Raw genomic sequence first — 18,067 nt, 5'->3', positions numbered from 1 at the left:
TGGGACAACATGAAGGGGAGGAACTACAGGAGGATTCATATGCGCAAGGGACAACAACATCACCAAGGTCCAGACGTTCATCATCACCAACGCAGCAGGCATGGGACCATGTGGGACAGGGATCGACAAGGGCGCATAGTAGCAGGCGAAATGTTGAGCAAGGTGCAGGAGAACAAGAAGAAATGGAGGACGAACTGTCCATGGACATGGAAGACTCAGCGGATGAGGGAGACCTTGGTCAAATTTCAGTTGAAAGAGGTTGGGGGGAGATGTCAGAGGAAGAAAGAACGGGTAGCACCTCTATGCCACAAACACAGCGTGGACTTGGTCCTCATGGCTGCGCAAGACACATGAGTGCCTTTTTGTTGCACTACCTCCAACATGACAGTCGTATTGTCAAAATTAGAAGTGATGATGACTACTGGATTGCCACACTATTAGATCCCCGGTACAAGTCCAAATTTTGTGACATAATTCCAGCCATAGAAAGGGACGCACGTATGCAGGAGTATCAGCAGAAGCTGTTACTCGATCTTAGATCCGCTTTTCCAACAAACAACCGTGCAGGTGCAGGGAGGGAATCTCCCAGTTGTAACTTGACAAACATGGGACGGTCTCGTCATCTTCAACAGTCTACCCGTACCAGTAGGACCGTATCTGGTGCCGGTAACAGCAATTTTATGGAATCTTTTCATAATTTCTTTAGACCCTCTTTTGCAAGGCCACCAGAGACAACAAGTCTGACACATACTCAACGGCTGGAGAGGATGATACAGGAGTATCTCCAAATGAACATCGATGCCATGACTGTGCAACTGGAGCCTTGCTCCTTTTGGGCTTCAAACCTAGAAAAATGGCCAGAGCTCGCAACTTACGCCTTGGAGATTTTGTCGTGTCCAGCTGCCAGCGTTGTCTCTGAACGTGTATTCAGTGCTGCTGGGTGTGTGCTGACAGATAAGCGCACGCGTCTGTCCAGTGACAATGTGGACAGACTGACGTTCATCAAAATGAACAAGTCATGGATCCAGAAGGAATTTACTACCCCTGTGTCATCCTGGGGAGAGTAAATGCTTGTTGATTTGGAATGTGCTTGATGCAAATCAAAACATCCTGTTTGCAACTAGGGCACAAGTGCTGCCACTGAATGGGTGGGTGTGTGTGGGGCACAATTTTTGGAAAAAAAGGGAGACTCCGCTTGGAGTAACCCTTGCTTACATTGTTTTTAAAAGAAGCCAAGATGAACAAGTCATGGGTCAGCAAAGACTTTATCTACCTACCCCGGTGTCATCCTGGGGACGGATAAGAATGGCGTATTTTTGAATGTGCTTGATGCAAATCAAAACATCCTGTGTACAACTGGGGCACAACTGCTGCCACTGAAAGGGTGGGTGTGTGGGGCCCAATTTTTGGAAAAAAGGGAGACTCCGCTTGGAGTAACCCTTGCTTGATGTGTTTTTAAAAGAAGCCAAGATGAACAGAGCTGGGATCAGGAAAGACTTTGCTACCTACCCTGGTGTCATGCTGGGGACGGATAAGAATGGCGTATTTTTGAATGTGCTTGATGCAAATCAAAACATCCTGTTTGCAACTAGGGCCCAAGTGCTGCCACTGATGGGGTGGGTGTCTGTGTGGCCCAATTTTTGGAAAAAAGGGAGACTCCGCTTGGAGTAACCCTTGCTTGCTGTGTTTTTAAAAGAAGCCAAGATGAACAGAGCTGGGATCAGGAAAGACTTTGCTACCTACCCCTGTGTCATCCTGGGGACGGATAAGAATGGCGTATTTTTGAATGTGCTTGATGCAAATGTAGCTGTGAAGTGTACAACTAGGGCACAACTGCTGCCACTGAATGGGTGGGTGTGTGGGGCACAATTTTTGGAAAAAAGGGAGACTCCGCTTGGAGTAACCCTTGCTTGCTGTGTTTTTAAAAGAAGCCAAGATGAACAGAGCTGGGATCAGGAAAGACTTTGCTACCTACCCCGGTGTCATCCTGGGGACGGATAAGAATGGCGTATTTTTGAATGTGCTTGATGCAAATCAAAACATCCTGTTTGCAACTAGGGCCCAAGTGCTGCCACTGATGGGGTGGGTGTCTGTGTGGCCCAATTTTTGGAAAAAAGGGAGACTCCGCTTGGAGTAACCCTTGCTTGATGTGTTTTTAAAAGAAGCCAAGATGAACAGAGCTGGGATCAGGAAAGACTTTGCTACCTACCCCGGTGTCATCCTGGGGACGGATAAGAATGGCGTATTTTTGAATGTGCTTGATGCAAATCAAAACATCCTGTTTGCAACTAGGGCCCAAGTGCTGCCACTGATGGGGTGGGTGTCTGTGTGGCCCAATTTTTGGAAAAAAGGGAGACTCCGCTTGGAGTAACCCTTGCTTGATGTGTTTTTAAAAGAAGCCAAGATGAACAGAGCTGGGATCAGGAAAGACTTTGCTACCTACCCCGGTGTCATCCTGGGGACGGATAAGAATGGCGTATTTTTGAATGTGCTTGATGCAAATCAAAACATCCTGTTTGCAACTAGGGCCCAAGTGCTGCCACTGATGGGGTGGGTGTCTGTGTGGCCCAATTTTTGGAAAAAAGGGAGACTCCGCTTGGAGTAACCCTTGCTTGCTGTGTTTTTAAAAGAAGCCAAGATGAACAGAGCTGGGATCAGGAAATACTTTGCTACCTACCCCGGTGTCATCCTGGGGACGGATAAGAATGGCGTATTTTTGAATGTGCTTGATGCAAATGTAGCTGTGAAGTGTACAACTAGGGCACAAGTGCTGCCACTGAATGGGTGGGTGTGTGGGGCACAATTTTTGGAAAAAAGGGAGACTCCGCTTGGAGTAACCCTTGCTTGCTGTGTTTTTAAAAGAAGCCAAGATGAACAGAGCTGGGATCAGGAAAGACTTTGCTACCTACCCCTGTGTCATCCTGGGGACGGATAAGAATGGCGTATTTTTGAATGTGCTTGATGCAAATCTAGCTGTGAATTGTACAACTGGGGCCCAACTGCTGCCACTGAATGGGTGGGTGTGTGTGGGGCCCAATTTTTGGAAAAAAAGGGAGACTCAGCTTGGAGTCACCTTGCGGTGTTTTACATGATTTTAGAATGGCGTGCCATGCCTATATCTGTGTGTCCTCCTCTTTTTCCTTGTCCAGCTGTTTTGTTTTCGCATGAGTATATGTCCTTGTCACTTTCCCATGTGTTGGAGTTGTTTGTCACCTTTTGGACACCTTTGAGGGTGTTTTCTAGGTGTTTTACTGTGTTTGTGATTGCCTGCCATTGTTTCCTATGCAGTTCGAGTTCGGTTCGTCGAACGTTCGACGAACCGAACTCGAACGGGACCTCCGTTCGGCGAACCAACCTCGAGCCGAACCGGGACCGGTTCGCTCATCTCTAGTCAATACCATAAGTAACGTACTCCACCGCAATGGTCTCCGTTCCAGACGAGCCCGTAAGGTACCTTTACTTTCAAAGCGTCATGTCAAGGCTCGTCTACAGTTTGCTCATGATCACTTGGAGGACTCTGAGACAGACTGGTTCAAGGTTCTTTGGTCTGATGAGACCAAGATCAAGATCTTTAGTGCCAACCACACACGTGACGTTTGGAGACTGGATGGCACTGCATACGACCCCAAGAATACCATCCCTACAGTCAAGCATGGTGGTGGCAGCATCATGCTGTGGGGCTGTTTCTCAGCCAAGGGGCCTGGCCATCTGGTCCGCATCCATGGGAAAATGGATAGCACGGCCTACCTGGAGATTTTGGCCAAGAACCTCCGCTCCTCCATCAAGGATCTTAAGATGGGTCGTCATTTCATCTTCCAACAAGACAACGACCCAAAGCACACAGCCAAGAAAACCAAGGCCTGGTTCAAGAGGGAAAAAATCAAGGTGTTGCAGTGGCCTAGGCAGTCTCCTGACCTTAACCCAATTGAAAACTTGTGGAAAGAGCTCAAGATTAAAGTCCACATGAGACACCCAAAGAACCTAGATAACTTGGAGAAGATCTGCATGGAGGCGTGGGCCAAGATAACTCCAGAGACCTGTGCCGGCCTGATCAGGTCTTATAAAAGACGGTTATTAGCTGTAATTGCAAACAAGGGTTATTCCACAAAATATTAAACCTAGGGGTTGAATAATAATTGACCCACACTTTTATGTTGAAAATTTATTAAAATTTAACTGAGCAACATAACTTGTTGGTTTGTAAGATTTATGCATCTGTTAATAAATCCTGCTCTTGTTTGAAGTTTGCAAGCTCTAACTTATTTGCATCTTATCAAACCTGCTAAATCTGCAGGGGGTTGAATACTACTTGTAGGCACTGTAGATGTACATCTCAATCACTCTACTCTCATATATTCACTGATGATGTTGAAGAGAACTCCTATTTTGCAGGTACACAAAGAAGGGTCTTAATTCTTATGAAACACGCCATGAAGAACTTGGTACTCATAGTCAAGAAAACACTTCAATGTAACTTATTGGTAGATATATTCCCATAAGCAATGCATGATGTTTCAGTCACATTGAGCTTCAGCAGATGTGCCAAGGTTCAGAGACAGAATGGTAATGTTTGTGATGAATAAGTTGTCATGCAATGTTCGGTTCCAAACTCATTAAGTATCACGGCGGCGTCAGGCTCTCTTAACTCTGCAGAGTCTTACAGGCAACCTGATGTCACCTAGTTGTTCTGCCAGAGCTGGGCATTGGCTGTTTCATGCCCACTGTTCCTCAGTTCTGCAGGAGTTAATTCTTGCTGACCTGGGGTTGCTAATTACCAATCATAGCAGTTTCCTTCCTATAGAAGGTATTGGATCCTGCTACTCAGTGCCGATGATAGCTCCAGCTTTTGCAGCGATTCCGGTCTTGTTGTGGTGATCCAATCTTTTGGTGATCTGTGGTGTGCTTACTGTGCAGTGTGGAAGATTCCCAGTTGTTAGTTTACTTCCTCTTTTTTTACATTATTTTTCCCTGTGCATGTATTGTCATTCCTTTGTGTTTAATTGTAGTGCGTACAAGTTTTGGTTTTCCCCTCTCTGTAATTAGTTGTGGGGTTTGTGACTACAGTCCCAGCTCACCCCTTGGGGGAAGGAGGGAGGACTTACACCAGGGCTTCGGCAGGAGTTTAGGTCCCCCTGGCGGCTCAGACCTTGCTACCATCAAACGTACCTCTGAGAGAAGGGTTATCGCAGGGTCCCTAGTCTGAGGGTGAGCCTAGGTGTCACTGTCTAGACTTCTCTTCCCTGTGACATTAGTGCTGTGTAAAGCGGCAACCTGCTGAGCGAATACCACCTGTAAAAAACGTCTTTGAACCTTGGCACATTTGATGAACGTCATTGTGACCGAAACGTCATGCATTACTTGTGGGAATATACTATTTCTACCAAAAAATGACATTGACATGTTCTCTTGACTGTGAGTGGCAAGTCTTCATTACATATCTATATATATAATTGCCTTATTCTGTCTGTCTGTCTGTCTGTCTATCTGTCTGTCTATCTGTCTGTCTGTCATGCTCCAAAATTGTGTCCTTACGGTGACACAAAGCTGATTGGCCGCTGGGCTCGCCATGGCCCCGCCCCCCCCACGGATTGGCCGCTCGCCCAGGCTGCGCCCCCACACGGATTGGCCAGCCGCTCGCCCAGGCTCCGCCCCCCCCACAGATTGGCCTCTCGCCCCGGCACCCTGCAGGCATTGGCAATTCGGCCACGCCACGCCCCGCCCCCCTCACGCAATGCACGCTAGCTCTGGCCCCGCCCCCTCCCTCCCCCCGCGCATTCCCCGAACTGACATGGCTGTCACGGAGGTGAGTACTGTACTCCCCCCCACCCCCACCCCCCCCCGGCCCCCGCTCGCACGGGAGTGGTGTGGATACGTTGGTAACCATGCTCGCATGGTTACAAGCGCATCAAGGTCCTGCTGCGGCGGAAGATCCACACGCACACACATAACAGCACACACACAAACGTACACACACATCAGATCACACTCACTCTCACACACACCTCACACACACCTCACATCGCATCCACACACTCACAGCATCCGGCGATATCGCTTGCTTCTCGGCCTCGATACTGTGCTGTTGTGACCTTCCAGGACCTGACGGAGGATCACATGGCCAGAGGCATGTGGTATCTCCGGATGTTTTGAGTGTGAGCGCGTATGTGCGATATCGTCAGTGTCTGTGTGTGTGAGTGTATGCGATCGGGTGTGTGTGAGTGTATGCGATCGGGTGTGTGTGAGTGGATGCGATCGGGTGTGTGTGAGTGGATGCGATCGGGTGTGTGTGAGTGGATGCGATCGGGTGTGTGTGAGTGGATGCGATCGGGTGTGTGAGTGTCGGCAGAGGAGCACGGCGTGCTGGAGGAGGCTGGGAGCAGAGAGGCTGATCATGGGGAAGGCTGGGAGGGGGAGGCTGATGCTGGGGGAGACTGGGAGGGGAAGGCTGATGCTGAAGGAGGCTGGGAGGGGGAGGCTGGGAGGAAGGAGGCTGGGAGGAGAGAGGCTGATCCTGGGGAAGGCTGGGAAGGGGAGGCTGATGCTGAGGGAGGCTGGAAGGAGAGAGGCTGATGCTGGGGGAGGCTGAAAGGAGAGAGGCTGAGGCTGGGAGGAGAGAGGCTGATGCTGGGGAAGGCTGATGCTGAGGGAGGCTGGGAGGGGAAAGCTGATGCTGGGGAAGGCTGGGAGGACGGAGGCTGGGAGGAGAGAGGCTGATCCTGGGGAAGGCTGGGAGAGGGAGGCTGATGCTGGGGGAGGCTGGAAGGAGAGAGGCTGATGCTGGAGGAGGCTGGAAGAAGAGAGGCTGATGCTGGGGGAGGCTGATGCTGGGGGAGGCTGGGAGGAGAGAGGCTGATGCTTGGGAAGGCTGGGAGGAGAGAGGCTGATGCTGGGGACAGAGAGGAGAGGCTGATGCTGGGAGGAGAGAGGCTGATGCTGGGATGAGAGAGGCTGATGCTGGGAGGAGAGAGGCTGATGCTGGGGGAGGCTGGGAGGGGGAGGCTGATGCTGGGGGAGGCTGGGACGAGGGAGGCTGATGCTGGTGGAGGCTGATGCTTGGGGAGGCTGATGCTGGGGGAGGCTGGAAGGAGAGAGGCTGATGCTGGTGGAGGCTGATGCTTGGGGAGGCTGATGCTGGGGGAGACTGGGAGGGGAAGGCTGATGCTGAGGGAGGCTGGGAGGGGGAGCCTGGGAGGAAGGAGGCTGGGAGGAGAGAGGCTGATCCTGGGGAAGGCTGGGAACGGGAGGCTGATGCTGGGGGAGGCTGGAAGGAGAGAGGCTGATGCTGGTGGAGGCTGATGCTTGGGGAGGCTGATGCTGGGGGAGACTGGGAGGGGAAGGCTGATGCTGAGGGAGGCTGGGAGGGGGAGCCTGGGAGGAAGGAGGCTGGGATGAGAGAGGCTGATCCTGGGGAAGGCTGGGAACGGGAGGCTGATGCTGAGGGAGGCTGGAAGGAGAGAGGCTGATGCTGGGGGAGGCTGGAAGGAGAGAGGCTGATGCTGGTGGAGGCTGATGCTTGGGGAGGCTGATGCTGGGGGAGACTGGGAGCGGAAGGCTGATGCTGAGGGAGGCTGGGAGGGGGAGGCTGGGAGGAAGGAGGCTGGCAGGAGAGAGGCTGATCCTGGGGAAGGCTGGGAGAGGGAGGCTGATGCTGGAGGAGGCTGGAAGGAGAGAGGCTGATGCTGGCGGAGGCTGATGCTGGGGGAGGCTGGAAGGAGAGAGGCTGATGCTGGTGGAGGCTGATGCTTGGGGAGGCTGGGAGAGGGAGACTGATGCTGAGGGAGGCTGGGAGGAGGGAGGCTGGGAGAGGTAGGCTGAGAGAAGAGAGGCTGATGCTGGGGGAGGCTGATGCTGGGGGAGGCTGGGAGAGGGAGGCTGATGCTGGGGGAGGGTGGGAGGAGGGAGGCTGGGAGGAGAGAGGCTGATGCTGGGGAAGGCTGGGAGGAGAGAGGCTGATGCTGGGGACAGAGAGGAGAGGCTGATGCTGGGAGGAGAGAGGCTGATTGATGCTAGGATGAGAGAGGCTGATGCTGGGAGGAGAGAGGCTGATGCTGGGAGGAGAGAGGCTGATGCTGGGGGCAGAGAGACTGATGCTGGGGGCAGAGAGGCTGATGCTGGAGCAGCATGGGGGATGGAGCACAATGGGGGGGTGCGCAGCATCGGGGATGGAGCATGATGGGGGGGTGCGCAGCATCGGGGATGGAGCACGATGGGGAGTGCGGAGTATGGCGGATGGAGCACGTTTGGGAGTGCGCAGCATGGCGGATGGAGCACGTTTGGGAGTGTGCAGCATGGCGGATGGAGCACGTTTGGGAGTGCGCAGCATGGGAGATGGAGCACGATGGGGGGTGCACAGCATAGGGGATGGAGCACGATGGGGAGTGCGCTGCATGGGGGATGGAGCACGATGGGGAGTGCGCTGCATGGGGGATGGAGCACGTTTGGGAGTGCGCACCTCCCCCCAACACACACACACACGCGCGCGCACTGCACAACACACCACACACCACACACACACACACTGGGAACCACAAACAACTGCCCTACACAGACACCCACACACACAGACAACGCTGCACACACACAACACCCAACACACAAACACCGCGGCACACACAAATTTTCGCACATACCGCACAACACACACATTGCACAAAACATACCTCCCCCCAAAACACACCACACACACACTAACTGCGCAACACACACACAACGCTACAGACACACAGCGCTCCACAAACAACGCAACACACGCAGCACACATACAACACCGCTCTCACCCCCCGTCACACCCAGACAACACCCAGAACATGTACAGCCCCTACACAAACACTTGGTAACTACACACAACAACATCTATATATATATATATATATATATATATATAACAAAAATCATACATGAACTACACAATACGTAAATTCTAGAATACCCGATGCGTAGAATCGGGCCACCTTCTAGTTCACTGATAAGTCTGTCAAAAACTGTCAGCCCTTAGGCTACGCTGCTGTAATGAAGAATCCTTAGGACCAAGATTAATTGAACATTTTTTAATTTCCACAACGCGTTTCAATGCTGGACCAGTGTCTTTCTCAAGGGAAAAAAACAATTAATGTAATTGGTTTTTACCCTTGAGAAAGACGCAAGCCCAAGGTTGAAACTTGTTGTGCAAATAAAAAATGTTCAATTCATCATGCCCTAAGGATTCTTCATTACAGCAGCGCAGCCTAAAATCATGATGTTGTCGAAGTTGGTCAACTATAATGGAGGAGTTTATCACACGATACGCTACGATTCAGCAGCAGTGGATATTTTCAGGCATTCATAGGAGTTGTGCATGCACACAACCTGCTCAGGTGAGTACCTTCCTTTTAATTTTCTTATACCCAAAAGGGTATCACTGAATGGTCTTGTGCACTTTTGTTCCTGAACAATTTTTCTACCAAAAGGTTACCTGTCTAGCAGATGCCAAAGAACACTGGCTTTCAATTTGTAAATTCTATACAAGGATCTGTACAAACAATGGGACCATCTCGGTTGTTTCCATGGAGTGGCTACTGGTAGGAGAAGTGAGTCTAAGGGGTACTTTGCACGCTGCGACATCACTAGCCGATGCTAGCGATGCTGAGCGCGATAGTATCCGCCCCCATCGCACATGCGATATCTTGTGATAGCTGCCGTAGCGAACATTATCGCTACGGCAGCTTCACACGCACTTACCTACCCTGCGACGTTGCTCTGGCCGGCGAACCGCCTCCTTCCTAAGGGGGCGGGTCGTGCGGCATCACAGCGACGTCACACGGCAGGCGGCCAATAGAAGCGGAGGGGTGGAGATGAGTAGGACGTAAACATCCCGCCCACCTCCTTCCTTCCGCATAGCCATCGGGATGCAGGTAAGGAGATGTTCCTCGCTCCTGCGGCTTCACACACAGCGATGTGTGCTGCTGCAGGAACGAGGAACAACATCATACCTGTAGACCCACCGACATTATGAAAATGAACAACGTGACACAGATCACCGATTTTTGACTGTTTCACGCTCGTTCATCTTCACTCCTAGACTTTACACGTTGCAACATCGTTACTGGCGCCGGATGTGCGTAACTTTCGATTTGACCCCGACGATATCGCAGGTGCGATGTCGCAACGTGCAAAGTAGCCCTAAGGCAACGGTGACCAAAGGTAGCTGGGTCAAAAGTAGGGTGACAAGACTATTTTCAGTAGGCAAAGTCATAGAGAAACAGCAATGGTCAGATATTAGGTGGGAAGTTAAAGCGAATTCAGGCTAACCAGGGTCAGAGTCAGGAGGGATACAGAAAAAGAAAAGTCAGGATCATAAGCGGTGTCAATAACAAGATCGGGAAAAACTAGTAACTGCCAGCAGTATGTTGGACGTTTGCATACAGTGTGCTACTGCTCATCGGTCATAGCAGGAAGCTGTTTACACTTATTGGTCAGCACGTGTAGGCTTCACCACTGTTAACTATGTCCCTGCTTAACTATGATAGCAATTACTTTCTTTGTGAAATAAATATTTTTCAATCAAGGATTTCCTATATTTCTGTCTTTCAAATCACAGCATGCAGAACACAGACTTAGTGTTTCCATCCAAACAAGAAGCACCTATTGATTGGTCAAAGAAAATGGCTGAGAAGTCTATAGAACTGGAGAATTGTGAGAGGAAACTACTTGTAAATACTGCAAATTACAGGTAAGTCACACAGGGATATAATGCACTAAGTCTTACAAATTACAGTCATATGTAAAAGTTTGGGCACCCCTATTAATGTTAACCTTTTTTCTTTATAACAATTTGGGTTTTTGCAAGAGCTATTTCAGTTTCATATATCTAATAACTGATGGACTGAGTAATATTTCTGGATTGAAATGAGGTTTATTGTACTAACAGAAAATGTGCAATCTGCATTGAAACTAAATTTGACAGGTGCATAAGTGTTACGAGGGGGACCCGGGGAAGCGTGCCAAGATGGGAAATGGACAGCTTCCGCCGGTCAAGGTCCACTGTGCGGTGTAAGGGACCGCCGCTATGGTGGGTGAAGAGTGAGCGGGTTGCTGCTAGCAATCGTCTGGAATGTCACAGACGATCTATGTACACCGATCTGCCCTAACCCGTGAGGGTTGTATGGCACGGATCTCACGGCTCGGTGTACCTGTTGCACGGGGAAGCACAAAGGTGCCCACGCACGTGTGCCAGTGGAAGTCACGAGAATATGGCACGAGGGTAGCACAGAGGTGCCCACGCACGTGTGCTTTCAATAACCAGGTGAGTCCGGTGGAGACTTGAGGAGCTCACCTGGGACAGGAACACGGCCTGTTGAAGGGGATACTGCCGGAGCAGCAAGGCAGGAACACGGCCTGCAAACCAGGTGCTGCCTAAGCAGCAAGGGCCAAGCCCACAAAACACAGTAATGCCTGAGCAGTGGCGTGGCAGCACGCTGCCAGACATCCAAACATAGAAGGACGGTCGCGCGCCGCCATGATGGCAGGAGGAGCTTTTAAGGAGGTGTCGTTCCACCCAAGGGCGGGCGCGAGGCGGAGATGACGGACTTGACCCAATCAGGGTCCACGACGTCCCAGCCTGGCCAGTCAGGATTCACCACGTCACCTGCCTTGTCATCAAGCCGTGTGACATCAGTGGGCGAATCAGAACCCACCACGCATTGCACATGCTCACCCTCCTGCCTCTGGGAAATAGAGGTGGGATCCTCGGTCTCACAATGTGCAGAGATAACGGGAGTCTCACTGCTTCCCTGAGCAGTAAACCTCTGCACATTGCGTAACCTCGCAGACCTTCGGGGCCGCTGAGCAGGAGGGTCTGCGGCAGGCCAGGAATGGGAGACCGCTTCACTCTTTGTAACAGGAGAACCACTAGGTGTCACCCTTCTGCTGTCTCTCTGAGAAGGTATCTCCTGCAGTCTGGCAGACCTTTGGCGCTAATGAACAGGAGCGCTCGTGGCAGGCAAGGAATGGGAGACTGCCTCAGTCCTTGCCTCAGGAGAGCCACGAGATGTAACACATAAGTACGGGCACCCTTATCAATTTCTTGTTTTGAACACTCCTAACTAGTTTTTACTGACTTACTGAAGCACTAAATTGGTTTTGTAACCTCATTGAGCTTTGAACTTCATAGGCAGGTGTATCCAATCATGAGAAAAGGTATTTAAGGTGGCCACTTGCAAGTTGTTCTCCTATTTGAATCTCCTATGAAGAGTGGCATCATGGGCTCCTCAAAACAACTCTCAAATGATCTGAAAACAAAGATTATTCAACATAGTTGTTCAGGGGAAGGATACAAAAAGTTGTCTCAGAGATTTAAACTGTCAGTTTCCACTGTGAGGAATATAGTAAGGAAATGGAAGAACACAGGTACAGTTTTTGTTAAGCCCAGAAGTGGCAGGCCAAGAAAAATATCAGACAGGCAGAGAAGAAGAATGGTGAGAATGGTCAAGGACAATCCACAGACCACCTCCAAAGACCTGCAGCTTCATCTTGCTGCAGATGGTGTCACTGTGCATCGGTCAACAATACAGCGCACTTTGCACAAGGAGAAGCTGTATGGGAGAGTGATGCGAAAGAAGCTGTTTCTGCAAGCACGCCACAAACAGAGTCACCTGAGGTATGCAAAAGCACATTTGTACAAGCCAGTTACATTTTGGACGAAGGTCCTGTGGACTGATGAAACAAAGATTGAGTTGTTTGGTCATACAAAAAGGCGTTATGCATGGAGGCAAAAAAACACGACATTCCAAGAAAAGCACTTGCTACCCACAGTAAAATTTGGTGGAGGTTCCATCATGCTTTGGGGCTGTGTGACCAATGCCGGCACCGGGAATCTTGTTAAAGTTGAGGGTCGAATGGATTCAACTCAGTATCAGCAGATTCTTGACAATAATGTGCAAGAATCAGTGACGAAGTTGAAGTTACGCAGGGGATGGATATTTCAGCAAGACAATGATCCAAAACACCACTCCAAATCTACTCAGGCATTCATGCAGAGGAACAATTACAATGTTCTGGAATGGCCATCCCAGTCCCCAGACCTGAATATCATTGAAAATCTGTGGGATGATTTGAAGCGTGCTGTCCATGCTCGGCGACCATCAACGATAAGGTGAGTATTTTTGCTCGTTAACAGTTGCTCGTAGCTGTCACACGCTACGATATCTTGAACGATGCTGGATGTGCGTCACAGAATCCATGAACCCGATGACATATCGCCCAATATATCGTAGCGTGTGACGCCGTCTTAACATTTGTCCTAGTGCAATCCGATCTTTTGTTAGATCAAGCAAATACACCCATCTGCATCTGTCCTGAGATAGACATATGTCTCATATAGCAGAAAACAGAGCTGAGTGCTGACAACTGCAGTTAACCATTTACATGCTGCTTTCAAGCTCAGACAGTGTCATTTAAATGGAATGTTTTGCTGCTGCATGCATGCATCAGCTATCATGTGCACCTTTCAGCAACCATGACAGGTGGGGGCTTGCTAAAGGCTCCCATTGCTTTCATGTTGGCACGCCTGTGAAACTCAATGGTATTGCAGTATATAGTATAAGCGATCAAACGATCTCAGGCTCAAATTTAAAAATAAAGTTGTAAAAAATATTAAAAAAAAAAAAAACTTCTCCCAAGTTAAATACATAGAAACTAAAAAATAAATATGTTTGACGTTGTTGTCCTTAAAAGTCCGATCTATCAAAATATAAAATCAGTTAACCCATATGGTAAACAACATAAAGAAAACAAATCAGGATGCTAGAATTGTGTTTTTTTGTTAGTACAACTCCTTAAAAATACGCAATAAAAAGCGATGATTTATTACATTCAGATTTTCCGCATCTTATGCAATTCTATAGAGAAAATCTTTACATAAAACGCAGCGTACCTGCAAGAGAAATTGACATGCTGTGGATTTGAAACTCGCACTGCAGGTTAGTTTACAGAATAAAAGAGAAGTGCAGTGGGCCGGAGATTTCTTTAAACCCTATCCACTGTGCTGGAACTGGAAGACGTTGCGTCAAAAGCTCACATAAAATGCATTGTGGAAACTTAACGTAAAGTTTAGATTAAAGGAGGAAAAGTAGTTTCCATTCCTACACACTACCCCACTGAGAAAGTCAATGCTAGACGAAACGCGCGTCGGGCTAAGGACAGACGAGTTTCACGGACCCTGCATTACGTATTTATTACATCCTCCTTTACTCCACATTTAAACTTTGATGCAGTATCCCCATTAGGAGTTCTATCAAACACTATTGCACTTTATTATTTATATTGATTTTTTGCCACTGGGATACAATTATTACAATATGCATTGGTAATTATTTATTTATTCTTTTATTTAACTATGCAGTTTTTTCCATATTTATTGATTATTTTTGGATGGAGTTTTAACATTTGCCTTTAGTGGTCCCTCTGATATTTATTACCTCGTTTTTTGTCTTTATTGGAGTAACCCTGTCTCTATAAATATTTATTGTTCCCACTTATTACCATGATTATTTCCATAAAGGATTTTTTAACAAATTAATTTTTTCAATAAAATATATATTTTTTATGAATTTATTTCTTTGGTGGTCTTGACTTTTATGAACCCTTTTATGCCTTATATCTGTTCATAGGGGCTTTTTGATATTACAATTGTTTTTTTTTTCATACACCTTACTAGGAGATTTCCATTGAAGAGCTCAGAAATAAATCACATCATCTACAATCCGTTTCCTGATAAAAGTACTTAATTATTAAGATTGACATTTTGATAAAGTGTGTTGGAGTTCCTTACTGTTCATTATGGGGAAATAGATTGAAATGACTTTGTTTAGTAGCTGTTAATTAATTGTATCAGTGGAATCACTAGCCAGAAATGATTAGCTGGAATGTTGCTTTGTATAGACACTAATTGGAGAGTTCAGATTAAATGCTCCTCGTAGAAAGCAAACATAAAAATGGTGAGTAGTATCAAGTGGTGCATTATCATAGTGACATTCTTTAGTAAAGCTGGTGTCACACTAAACGACAGCGACAACGACGTCGCTGTTACGTCACCATTTTCGGTGACGTAACAGCGACCTTGTAAGTCGCTGTTATGATCGCTGCTTAGCTGTCAAACACAGCAGAAGCAGCGATCATAAGGTCGCTGTGCTACATGTTCAGAGAGCAGGGAGCCGCGCTTAGCGCTGGCTCCTTGCTCTCCTGCAGCACACATCGGGTTAATTAACCCGATGTGTGCTGCAGCTACATGTCACAGTTCAGAGAGCAGGGAGCCGCGCTTAGCGCTGGCTCCTTGCTCTCCTGCAGCACACATCGGGTTAATTAACCCGATGTGTGCTGCAGCTACATGTCACAGTGCAGAGAGCAGGGAGCCGCGCGCACTGCTTAGCGCTGGCTCCTTGCTCTCCTTGCTACAGTATACATCGGGTTAATTACCCGATGCATACTGCAGCCACATATCACAGTGCAGGAGCCGGCACTGGCAGCAAGAGCGGAGGCTGGTAACCAGCGTAAACATCGGGTAACCAAAGAAAGGTCTTCCCTTGGTTACCCGATGTTTACGCTGGTTACAGCTTACCGCAGCTGCCAGTGCCGGCTCCTGATCGCTTCATTTCGTCGCTCTCTCGCTGTCACACACAGCGATGTGTGTGTCACAGCGGGAGAGTGACGACCAAAAAATGAAGCTGGACATTCAGCAACGACCGGCGACCTCACAGCAGGGGCCAGGTCGTTGCTGGATGTCACACACAGCGACAGCGACGGGACGTCGCTGCAACGTCACAGAAAATGGTGACGTAGCAGCGACATCGTTGTCGTCGTCGTTATGTGTGACACCAGCTTAAGGTAAGGTAAGGTAAGGCTATGTGTACACAGTTTGTTGAGGAGTCTTTTGGAGTTGGTCCAATCCAAAACACCCTTGAAAAATCTCTTAAAAACACTTGAAAGAGTCATTCTATTTATTTCTATTGTTCATATTGTTAAAGAGGACTATCTAGAGATAATTCTGATCAAATACTTAATTAACCTTGAGCCGTAAAAGATTATGAGAAATGACCCATAAAGTATATTATTTCACTTTACATAAGCCTGTATAGATAGATACATGTGACACAGATCTAAAGATGGCTGCCATTTCCTGTTCTTCAACCCTGCACTGGTATGCAAGGAATGTCGAGATGGAGAAGAGGACCAACTCACTGATGACCTCATGGACCAATCCACTGATGACTTCATGGACCAACCCACTGATGACCTCATGGAACAACCCACTGATGACCTCATGGACCAACCCACTAATGACCTCATGGACCAACCCACTGATGACTTCATGGACCAATCCACTGATGACCTCATGGACCAACTCACTGATGACCTCATGGACTAACCCACTGATGACCTCATGGACCAACCCACTGTAACTCTCTATTAATTGACCTCCTCCTAACTAGACTCTCTCCTCTATAGTCCATCCTTAATGCAGCAGCCAGGGTCACCTATCTGGCTAACCGCTACTCAGATGCCTCTGCTCTGTGCCAGTCATTGCAGTGGCTGCCCATATATCACAGGATCTAATTCAAACTGCTTGTTCTCACCCACAAAGCTCTCCACAGTGCGGCACCCCCTACATCTCCACCCTCCTCTCTGTCTATCACCCCACCTGTTCTCTACGCTCTGCAAATGACTTTTGACTAACATCCACACTAATTCGAACCTTCCACTCCCGGATCCAAGACTTCTTCCGAGCTGCACCAATCCTCTGGAACGCTCTACCCCAAGAAGTTAGGACGAATCACAACTTACTCGGCTTTAGACGCACCCTAAAAACGCATCTTTTTAGGGTGGCCTATCACACTCCCTAATCAAATCCAATTCACATAGTCCCTCTACAAGTTCTCACAACATAACCCCACTTCAAACTCCATGGCACCCAAATGCATTTCAAGGTTCTGGCAAATTGGTCCAGGAAGCCATTATCTATTCCCCATTTCCTTGAGATGGCTTGATTGTCATTGTAAATAAGCACTTGTACCTTGTCCCCCCCCCATCTCAATGTAGATTGTAAGCTCTCACGAGCAGCGTTGTCTTTTTTCCCCTCTAAATATTGTATTTTCTATAACTGTTACTTGTTTGTATATGATCCTCCTGAATTGTAAAGCGCTGCGGAATATGTTGGCGCTATAGAAATAAAGATTATTATTATTATTATTATTACCTCATGGACCAATCCACTGATGACCTCTTGGACCAACCCACTGATGACCTCATGGACCAACCTACTGCTAGTGGAAACATTTGAGCATGTCCACTGTAGAGCTGACCATGTCCCTTTCCCTTGTTTATATAAGCTGTTGCTCTGTTAAAATAAAGCCTGTTTTTGGAGCTGTCCCTTTCTCTGATCAAGGAGAGTTTACATCCAACTTTGTCTGATACTATTCTTTCATGCATGCTCTTGATCCATATCAATTAGGTCAGGAGCAGGCAACTAGAGAACACCGGTAATGTCCACCCCAACAATATGGTTAGTCACTTGACTGTTTTTCTTCTGATTCATGTTTTGAAACATATTTGGTGGGAGAAAAGAAATTGCAGGTCACTTCTTTACAGCATGTTCACAATGAGTTTTTGGAGTGAAAAGTGAGCAGGAACTGAGTGGAAGTGCTACAAATTGTCTTTAAAAACTCCAAAATTCTGAAAAAATTTAGTTTTACCAAGCACAGCAGTTTCAGGAAAACACAAATGATTGGTTTTCTTAGACGACATCTTTGCCGTGGTTCTTGCGGAGGCTTCACCAGCTCCACCTATCTCTCTATAGGGTGAAGTATAAAGATCGGGCGGCTTAGGAATGAATGATACTTCTTTTAACCACTTTGTAAATGTTTATCTTGGTCGCTGTAACATTGCAATAAAATGCAATAAAACGTGACCAACCCCAAAATGATATCAGTAAAAACATATGCTCAAGGCACAAAAATTAGCTGTCACACAGACCAAGATATCAAAAAATTAAACGTTACAGGTCCTGAGAAATAGCAACAAAAGCAAAAATTGTTTT

General features: G+C 48.0%; 1 protein-coding gene across 1 annotated transcript in view; it reads left to right on the top strand.

Annotated features, from left to right (window-relative positions):
* The window catches only part of LOC142249432 (histo-blood group ABO system transferase 2-like), a 59,010-nt gene that overhangs the window by 23,160 nt on the left and 17,783 nt on the right, over positions 1–18,067 (top strand). Inside the window, exon 2 of the mRNA XM_075321086.1 lies at positions 10,577–10,708. Coding sequence (XP_075177201.1) covers positions 10,577–10,708 — 132 coding nt within the window. The remainder of the gene's footprint in view (positions 1–10,576; positions 10,709–18,067) is intronic.

Source organism: Anomaloglossus baeobatrachus, chromosome 8 (assembly GCF_048569485.1).
Source record: "Anomaloglossus baeobatrachus isolate aAnoBae1 chromosome 8, aAnoBae1.hap1, whole genome shotgun sequence".
Classification (NCBI taxonomy): Eukaryota; Metazoa; Chordata; class Amphibia; order Anura; family Aromobatidae; genus Anomaloglossus; species Anomaloglossus baeobatrachus.
This window is presented reverse-complemented; position numbering and strand designations above follow the sequence as displayed.